The sequence below is a fragment of the Ornithodoros turicata genome, chromosome 4 (genome assembly GCF_037126465.1).
Source record: "Ornithodoros turicata isolate Travis chromosome 4, ASM3712646v1, whole genome shotgun sequence".
NCBI lineage: Eukaryota > Metazoa > Arthropoda > Arachnida > Ixodida > Argasidae > Ornithodoros > Ornithodoros turicata.
In genome coordinates, this window is record NC_088204.1 from 3355170 (window position 1) to 3364731 (window position 9562).

At 49.6% G+C, this 9562-nt stretch overlaps 2 protein-coding genes across 3 annotated transcripts; both read left to right on the top strand.

Annotated features, from left to right (window-relative positions):
- The first annotated feature begins 1591 nt into the window (after positions 1–1591).
- On the top strand, positions 1592–8547 carry LOC135390714 (uncharacterized). The gene is made up of 2 exons (XM_064620544.1): positions 1592–1830; positions 7619–8547. The coding sequence occupies exons 1-2, from the start codon at positions 1639–1641 to the stop codon at positions 8495–8497; spliced, it is 1071 nt and encodes a 356-aa protein (XP_064476614.1). The 5' UTR covers positions 1592–1638; the 3' UTR covers positions 8498–8547.
- On the top strand, positions 1957–7349 carry LOC135390713 (uncharacterized). 2 transcript variants are annotated; one of them, XM_064620543.1, is made up of 3 exons: positions 1969–2165; positions 3176–4216; positions 7264–7349. In XM_064620543.1, exons 2-3 carry the CDS (start codon positions 3178–3180, stop codon positions 7314–7316), a joined length of 1092 nt encoding a protein of 363 aa, XP_064476613.1. In that variant the 5' UTR covers positions 1969–2165; positions 3176–3177; the 3' UTR covers positions 7317–7349. The 2 variants fall into 2 exon arrangements, with proteins under 2 accessions (XP_064476612.1, XP_064476613.1); XM_064620542.1 differs by lacking the exon at positions 7264–7349 and having other exon boundaries at positions 1957–2165; positions 3176–7254.
- Positions 8548–9562: the final 1015 nt, after the last annotated feature.

The window sequence follows — 9562 nt, forward strand, 5'->3', positions numbered from 1 at the left end:
ATGCCACGGGCCTTGGCATTGTGGGATAGGAATTTTTGGCATGGAATGTAACAGGCAGGTATCAGATAATAGGGTTAGAGTAGACAGACAACCACAACTGCTTGCTTCAAACTGCACAGGACCCTCACATATTTTGCAAGATGTAATGTGGAATGGACACTACTGAACTTTGAAAAATTGATAAGTTTTAAAAACCAACAAACAAAAGGAAACCACAAGATATTGTACTGTTGCAAAGAGTATTACTCTCAGGATTGTAGCCAGAAATATATATATATATATTTTTTTTTTTTGGGGGGGGGGGTTATAGTGACCTTACATGAGAGAGGAGGATTCCCCCTTGTTTCCCTCTCCCACCTACGATTTCGGGGGGTTCGAACCCCCTTTCCCGCTGGCTACGCCAGTTTCCTCTCTCTTCATGCCACCACAGAAACATGGAACGTTCAGCAGTTTGCTTTTTCTTTGTTCCTATCTATGAATTTCTGCAAAACAAAAACACCGGGATTTTTTAAATAAAATGCCTATTAAAAAAAAATCGACTGCTGCATATTTAGCGCTACTCTCTTAGAAATGAACCTCACCGCATAGCACGCTCCTAGCCAACCATAATCTCGAATGATACCGTTATCTGCCCTGATTTGTTGAAAACGGGAGGCGTACGCCTTTTTCTGTGACACTTATGCTGTTCATAATTGTCACAAAAAAGGCGTACGCCTCCCGTTTTCAGCAAATCACTGCAGATTACGGTATCATTCGAGATTATGGTTGGCTAGGAGCGTGCTATGCGGTGAAGTTCATTTTTAAGAGTGTACTTTGAGCACCTCCTATTTTCTGTTCTTTATGGTCAAAAGGCACATGGGCTGATGAGTGCCTTCTCCAACTGAGTGCGTCGAATGTTTGTGAGCGCCGATATTTTGCGTCACCTGGTTAGAAAATGGCGGGACAAATATTTTGTATGTTTTGATTGTTTTTTATGCACGTGACGGGGAACACACAAAATAAAACCTGATCACAAATCCGTGATTATCGGGCCACCGACTTTTCTGAACGCTACACAGAGGGAGAGGGAAGAGGACTTGGCACGCGTCCTGGGCCCGCTTCGTGGAGACGCCCGAGGAAAATGTCGCGCCTGGTGGACCAGGTCCACCAGGTACTTGGACCAAGTAGGGCGCACGCAAGCAAAATTCGCGCTGCGCTTATGAGTTTCCATGAAGTGCGTCCGGCGATTGCGGTATTTTCCAAGATCAAGATATTCTGAATCCCAAACCGAAAGACTCTAGGTCACTCTCGAACTCAGAAAGTGTTGTCATCGCCGGACGCACGGCGGCGAGAGAGGGACAACGATTGGGTACTTTCCTCGTTCCCCAAAAGGTGAGGCGCGTCCCCATGAGCCGCTCTGAGATTTATTTGCGGTAAAATTTTTCGTCCCAGGCGGTGACACAATAAGCAGTCCCCTCACCCCGCACAGTCTTTTGTACAATCTAGAAGTTACCACCAACGAGCAGATGCTGTGTCGTCTGCAACCTGTCGTCTGCAACCCATCGCGCAAATAGAGCAGACGATGAAGCGCTGGGGCGCGTGCCCTCCGGCTCTCTATAGCTATGCGCCACTTTTGACGAAGAAGAAGAAGCTCTCTAGATGGGGCTTGTGTGGCCGCGTTGGGCGATTACCGCCTGGTACGCCACAGCCTTGCTTCTGCTGCAGTCTGTCATAGCTATAAAGCCTCAATTATTTGCCCATGTTAATGACCTACTCGCTGACGAAGATGCTATCCATGTGGATGTACCGAAAAACTTACAGGGGATGCTGCACGGCTGGACGCAGTCGCAGGTACTGTTATTATAGGTAATGCCCATCACAGTCCACTGTGGCGGTTAAGCTGTCAGTGTGGTGTATGCATTGGTGCGGGACATACACGTTACTAGGCCAGTATACAATTATATATCAGTATCCTCCAGCACTTACTATCATGTTTCACATAGCATTTCCCTCATGTTTCCGCTACCTACAGCCGTTTCAAAGATTTGAGAAAACAACCCTGGTCTGCCTCACTCTCTCCACTTTTTTGTCCCACTTTGCCATCTTTCCTCTTGGCTTCGTGCCGTACAGTCGTTTCCTGTTTACACTCGTCACTCTGTTTCAGAGTTAGGCATTTTGCCCATCCGGTGAGTATATTTCAATTGTTCATACATGTTAGCATGATACCCCCCTCGTCAGCAATATACGTACACTCCTCGAGTTGCCTTCTGTACGTCGTAGTCCGTACTTTCGAAACCCCCACGTGGGTTCCGAAACCAGTCATTATGTGTTGGGGGTATTAGACGAGAAGGCATTTTAGAGCTGTGATGTCATATATACTCGCTGTGTCTCTAAGTATGGTTCTTTGCCTCGCATAGGGCGAGAGACTGCTCCCTTAAGGAGCACGTTGCTCTTGAACTTTGTCTTGCCTCGTGCGCGAGGCCGCCCTCCTGAGACAAAAGGGACAAAAGTAACCGTATTTGCCTCGCCTTGTGCGAGAGGCCATTCCCCTAAGGGATGAGCTGCCTTATTTCTCGGTGTACGAGAAACCGTTCCCTTGAGGAATGCGCTTCTCTTCACCCTTGTTTGCCTCTGCAAAGTTAAACTGCCTCACATTTGCCTCGCTTTACGCGAGAGGCCATCCCCGTAAGGGACGAGCTGACTTCTAGTTTCCCCTCGCCTTGAACGAGCGGTCGATCATATTTGCCTCGTGTCATACGACGGCCTTGCCTTGCCTTGTGCGAGAGGCCGTTCTCTTAAAGAGCGAGCTGCCTGACATCCTTGCTACACCGCATGTAAAGCGCAGTTCTTGCAGAGCGGAGCTACCTTGTATCGCATTGTGCGATAGCTACTGAGTAGCTACCTTGTCCGAGGAGCATTGACGCAATTATCCAAGATGTCCCCTTGCACTGGATATGATATTCTCACTGCAGTCAAACAATACTACGTACGTACTGCGTACTGACTTGCTGACACAGGGGCAATTGCAATTCAAACCAAAGTACCCATACAGAGAAAGGAGTGCACTGCACCCCACGCAACTGACTTGCCCAGTGTCATTTGTGTACTTTTAAGCACGGGGAGTGGTCCGCTCAGACGGACTCAGCTTTTACTGGAGCTTACAGCCATCCTACTCTTTTACTTTATTTTCTCACAGTCATGACTTCTCCCAAGAAGGATGAGAAGTCTCGCCTGGATTCAGTGGAGCAAAACATGTCATCCATGCAACAGGGAATGTCTACAATGCAGCATGAATTGACTGGCATCTCAGCCCTGCTACATAATCTCCTGGGCAACCAGGATGTAATCATCGAGGGTCATGAAGAGGTGCCCATAGTGGATGATGTGGCACACCAAGAAAGCAATGCACAGGATCAAGATGGCCAGGACCTTGAACTCCTTGAGCAGGTCGGCGCTCCCCCTCTCCAGGAGCATGCAGAGCCACCTGTTGATGACGAATCACCAGCTGACCCACGAGAGCAACCAGGGACTGCATTTTTGCTCCCCCAGCCGGAGGATTCCTCCACCTCTTACCCTGCAGAGGTGGCGGACTTCATCTCTCGGTCGTGGACTCTGGAGGGCAGGTCGGAGAGGTCTAAGAGGCCAAAAGGCACGCCTACACTTAAATTGCCCTGCCTCCAGACCCCAATCCTGGACCGTGAGATTCAAACATTCGGGGCCGGTCGCTGCTTTCCTGTCAACATTTCACGGGACAGGAAGCTGCAGCATATACAAGAGGCCTTCACAGAGGCCCTGGAACCCCTAGCCATGCTCCTCACGGCCACTGTTGATGGACCCCCCTCAAAGGCCACAGTGGCAGCGGCAGTGGCAAGGGCTACCGCGTTAGTGGCACACGCCAATGCTCTGATGACCCGCGAAAGGCGGGAGTGGGCCCTGACCACATTCCCGGACTCGATGAAGAGCCTTATTCCAGGACTCCCGGAGCCAGCGGGGGAGGACACCGGCCGCTTGTTCGGCCGGCAGTTCCTAACCCTTTTACAGGAGAATGCGCAGTTGCTACGCTCACTAGACACCGCAGTGGAGGCGGGTCTGCAGAGGCCAGCAGGTGACACTCTCCCGATGACATCCAAGCGCCTGAGGCTACCATTCAGAAGCCAGCTGTCCCGACAGCCCTTTCCGTATGCCCCCCCCTCGCATACAAGCTTCAGAGGGCGGGGGTATGCTCGTCGCGCCAACGGTAAGTTCCTCAACACTACCTTCCTCCCAAATCAAAACTGCGGGCAGAATAGCACAGTGTCTTCCGGAATGGTTAAAGTTGTCTCAGGACCCTTGGATCCTCCAAGTAGTTCAGGGTTACCGTTTAGACCTTCTTGGAGTCCCCCACCAGCCCTCTCGTCCCCCAGCTCCAGCTATGTCCCTTGCTCAATCACACCTGGTCGAAGAGGAGGTATCCGCGCTCATTGCAAAAGGGGCTATATCAGCAATTCCATGCAAGGAGGCCACATTTGTATCTCCCCTGTTTCTTGTCCCCAAGAAAGACGGAGGGGTTCGTCCGGTCCTCAACCTCCGCCACCTGAACCACTTCATAAGGTACGAGCACTTCAAAATGGAAGGCTGGCACACAGTGAGATCCTTAATCTTGCCGAACGACTTCATGACACGGATAGATCTAAAGGATGCCTACTTGTCGGTCCCAATCCACGTCAAGCACAGGAACCTTCTTTGCTTCCACTGGCGAATGTGCATGTATCAATGGAACGTCCTCCCATTTGGCCTCTCCTCAGCGCCAAGGGTATTCACGAAACTCCTCAAACCATTCGTGGCCTTCTTTCGATCCCAAGGAGCAAGGCTAGTGATTTATCTCGACGATATTTTGCTCTTTCACCAAACCGCGTCAGACCTTCTAGCATTAACCACGGAAGTGGTGGCAATGTTGTCCTCCCTCGGATTTCTGGTGAACATGACAAAATCGCAAACAGTACCGTGTCAGTCACTCCAATTCCTCGGATTCGTTCTAGACACATGTTCCATGCAGATATCCCTTCCTCTGGAAAAGAGGAATTTGCTGTTGGATGCCATACAGGAACTCCTACAGAAGAAAGTGGCGTCCGCCAGACAACTGTCTCGAGTAATAGGGAAGCTCAATGCAACGGTCCTAGCAGTTTTTCCAGCTCCATTGTACTACAGGGCCCTCCAACGCCTCAGGAACTCCACTCTTTTGCACGGATCCTGGGACTCTCAGGTTCATCTATCCAAGGTTGCCCTGGAGGAGCTCACCTGGTGGGTGACAAATATCCACTGTTGTCTGGGTCGCTCCTTGCTAGAGGACCAGATTGTTCGAGTAATTCAGTCGGACAGCTCCCTATCTCGGTGGGGAGCAGTTTGTGGGGAGGAAACAATTGGAAATCTGTGGGGCCCCCTGGAGGGCAGCATGCATATCAACGATCTCGAGCTGAAAGCAGCCTTTCTTGCCCTTCAAGCTTTTACCAAGGACCTCAAACAGGGCTGTGTCCTACTTCAGATGGACAATACGGCGGCGATAGCAGCAATCAACAAGCTCGGCAGTGCGCGATCTATAACACTTTCAACCACAGCTCGCGACCTCTGGTCTTGGTGCTTCCAACAGGGGATTTCAGTCAGGGCAGAGCACATTCCAGGCAGGCTGAATACCCATGCAGATTGGGCATCTCGTCACCTCCTCGACAGCAGCAGTTGGCAGCTGCTTCCTCTGGTCTTTGCACAAATCAAACACCTCTGGGGCCCATTTGGAGTGGACCTGTTTGCCGACCACACAAATTACCAACTGCCAATTTTTTACAGCTGGAAGCCAGACCCACTGTCGAGTGGAGTGGACGCCTTTACAAAGGACTGGAGCGGGATGTCCAAGTACGCATTCCCACCTTTTGCCCTGATAGGGCGCTGCCTTCAGAAACTCCAATCCTCTCGACTGATCCTGTGCTTGATCACCCCAGTTTGGCCAACACAGCCCTGGTACCCGTCCCTCCTCCATTTAGCAGTCGACTTCCCACGACTCCTCCCCCACTCTCCCAACCTGCTACTGAACAGAGCAAACGCTGGACACCCCTTAATTTTGAGAGATGGTCTTCGGTTAGCAGCTTGGAGGGTATCCAGCGACCCCTCCCACCAAGTCAATTTTCTCAGTCAGCTGCCGCTCTCCTCTCAGCAGCCTGGCGACCAAACACCAAAGCGGTCTATACGGCATGTTGGAAAAGGTGGTCTAGCTGGTGTGGTAGGCAGCAGATTAATCCACTTTCTCCCTCTCTAACCGAATTTGTCAACTTCTTAGCATCTCTCCATGATGAAGGCCTCTCGTATAGAACCATTGGATGCTACCGTTCAGCTATCTCTCAGTCAGTCAACTCGGTTGATGGTCAGGACTTAGGGACACACCGTGTAGTTTCAAAACTACTAAAGGGTATCTTCAACACTTCACCTCCACAGACCAGGTATGCTGAACTCTGGCCAGTATCACAGGTCACGGTCTACTTGCGGTCTTTGGGTAACAACTCTGACCTGGCTCTAACCATGTTGTCTTATAAGCTGTGCATGCTCTTGGCCTTGTCCACTGCAGGTAGATCAGCAGACCTAGCCCTGCTGTCGACTCAAATTCTGTCTAAATCGCAAGGCGGTTGGACCTTGGCCCTAATGGGGGTCAGGAAGACCTCACGACCAGGTCACCATTGTGGCTCTATGCTCGTCCCTTCTCTGCCTCCAGAGGAACTTCTGTGTCCAGTATCTTGCCTTCAAAGATACTTGAATTTGACAAAACCACTCAGAGGCACAACACCCCAGCTCTTAATTTCCACACGTAAACCTCACAGAGCAGCCTCTAGGGACACAATTGCTCAATGGTTGAAGCGAGTTCTTAAAGCAGCAGGTATAGACACACGACACTTCTCTGCCCATTCCACACGTGGTGCCTCGACTTCTACAGCCATGCAGAAGGGTGTATCGATTGCTGAGATTTTGAATGCAGCAGACTGGTCATCTGAATCTACCTTTCGGCGCTTCTATCACAGGTCGTGCACGACCACAAACTTTGCCTCTCAAGTGCTGAGCTAAGCGTTGAACATGCTATGTGAAACATGATAGTAAGTGCTGGAGGATACTGATATATAATTACCAGTTTTAACGAATGGTACTTACCTGAAGTTGAAGCTGGAATTATATGAAGTATCCGGAAGCACTTACTATCATGGGGAACACTCCCACCCTTCACCCGGCCCTTAGTGTCATTAATGTTTTGGCATTCATACTTTACAGCTACCTCTACCTTTCGAGGCAATGCACGGCCACACCAAGCTCCCAGGAACTAACCAGATCTGAACACAATAAATTTTTTTTTTTAAGCTTCAATCTTTGAGTCGTGTGTCTCTCCTCGGACGATCTGTGTCTTCTGGCTCCTCGCCAAGAGTCAGATGGCAAAGTGGGACAAAAAAGTGGAGAGAGTGAGGCAGACCAGGGTTGTTTTCTCAAATCTTTGAAACGGCTGTAGGTAGCGGAAACATGAGGGAAATGCTATGTGAAACATGATAGTAAGTGCTTCCGGATACTTCATATAATTCCAGCTTCAACTTCAGGTAAGTACCATTCGTTAAAACTGGTAATTGTACCGTAGGTTGGCGTGGACGAAGAACTCGAAGATGATTCTGCCTGGGTACCCTACTGGCAGCCTGAACAGCCTGACGAGGCAACGACACCCGTCATAAAACATGACTTGGACTTCAAAGGGCTTGTCACCACACCAAAACCCGCACGAGGTAACACCATGTCGCCAAACAGCCTCAATATCAACTATCTGCCCGTCGAGGTCCACGGTCCTGCTGGCGACACTGCTTCAGGAGACGCTGGAGGCTTCCGGCAAGAAGCTCCTTCAAGAGATCTTTCTACGAGGCTTCATGCAGTCCAGGTAGCGTTTCCCCCTACCGTCAAGACCGACCGCAAAGATCCGGTGGCTTTAAGTGATGTGAGACCCGATAAACGTAAACCAGAACTCAAGACTAGTGCTGCAGACCTCCCAAGCCTTCTCGTACATCTAGGAAGAACTCGCACTAATGCATCCAGTAAAACCTTCAGCAATTCGTCTTCGGAGCGAGGAAGTGGAGACATCCAGACACATCCAGAAGGTTCCGAATATGGCTCTGGGACCACACGAGGGATTTCGAGTCTTAATGGCGCGTTCAGCGGGTCTTCTTCAACAGCTTCCCTCTCTCGTTTCTCGAAGACGAAGACGTCAAAACCAGGGAGGGGTGACTGGAATGCTCTGGTCATGCGGGAATCGCGCCGAATTTATAACTTTATGAAAGCACCGCTATCACTGTGGCCCAGCTTTGGCTTCCAGAAACAACTAGCACTGTTTTGCACCATCTTTTTCGCATTTGTGTACGTTTATACATGCTGCGTACAGGCAGTGTATGCGAAGCATTTTTATGAGATTGCGTTCAAGCAAGACCTTCAATATGTATGGGGGTCAAGCGAGAGTCAACGAAGCATCTAAGCGTTTGCTTTGAAGTGGTCGCGTTATAAATCTTAGATCTTTATATCTGGTTCGTTTGCACTTGTGGTTATTCCAGTTGTCACGGCAAAGTTACTTTAAAAAAAGTCCATGGGCATTCCCAGGATTTTTTTTTTCGCTTGGAGGGTGGGGGGGCGAGGGGAGGGAAAGGGTTCAACCAATAGACACTATAGATACTAAAATAACCACACTTGGAATTTCTTATATGCAGCAGCTCTGGCGGGGAAGGTTTAGATTATATATGACGACATATCTTGAGTTTTAAACCTGCGTGTAAATAAAGAGGGCAATTTCTACGAGTGACCTTGGTGCTCCAGGAGGGGGCAACGGCCCCCTCTTGCACCTCTTTCGATACGCCCATGTAAAAAGTCGTCCGCATTTTAGAAGACGAAGGCAAGAAAGAGCTCATCGCCCACGGACGGGAAAAAGTACGAAGCAGACGACAAAAAATGCAAGCAGAAAAATTCGTATCGGTCCAATTACGGCTTCGGTTTTGCGTACGAAAATTAATTTCAAAGCAAGCTTCTCCATCATTACTTCCAGTTCCCGGTTTCCAGCGTTATTTTTCAATTTCGTTAACAGTTTCCTTCGTCTGTTTTGTGTTCCCAACATCCGCATCACCCGAACCACTTCTGCTTCTGCAGGCGGCCGCGTGGTACCTTTCTATAAACCTCCTCCTCCTCCTCCTCAACCTTTTCCTTCCCTTCCATCATTATTTCTCCCTTTCATTTTGAATATCATTCGGGTCCTCAAACAAAAGTTATTTTCCCTCTCTCACTGGCGAGGGGCCCAAGATACACAAGCAAAACACAACAAAAAAAGAACGCACTAGGCTGGGCGGAGCTTGTGGCAGCAGACGACAGATTTGACTCCGAGGAGGAGGAGCTTTTTCTCTCTCCTCCACTCGCCCTACCATCCTTTCTTCCACCCCCTGCCGTTCCTAAACTATACCCTCACTTCTCAAAGTTCCAAATAGTTACCAGTTTTAACGAATGGTACTTACCTGAAGTTGAAGCTGGAATTATATGAAGTATCCGGAAGCACTTA

What these genes read in the sequence shown, in the direction of transcription:
- LOC135390714 (XM_064620544.1), top strand. Translation starts at nt 1,639, where the DNA reads ATGGGGCTTGTGTGGCCGCGTTGGGCGATTACCGCCTGGTACGCCACA. An exon ending in ACGGCTGGACGCAGTCGCAG is followed by an intron (nt 1,831 to 7,618) that starts GTACTGTTATTA and finishes ATTGTACCGTAG; the next exon opens with GTTGGCGTGGACGAAGAACT.
- LOC135390713 (XM_064620542.1), top strand. Translation starts at nt 3,178, where the DNA reads ATGACTTCTCCCAAGAAGGATGAGAAGTCTCGCCTGGATTCAGTGGAG.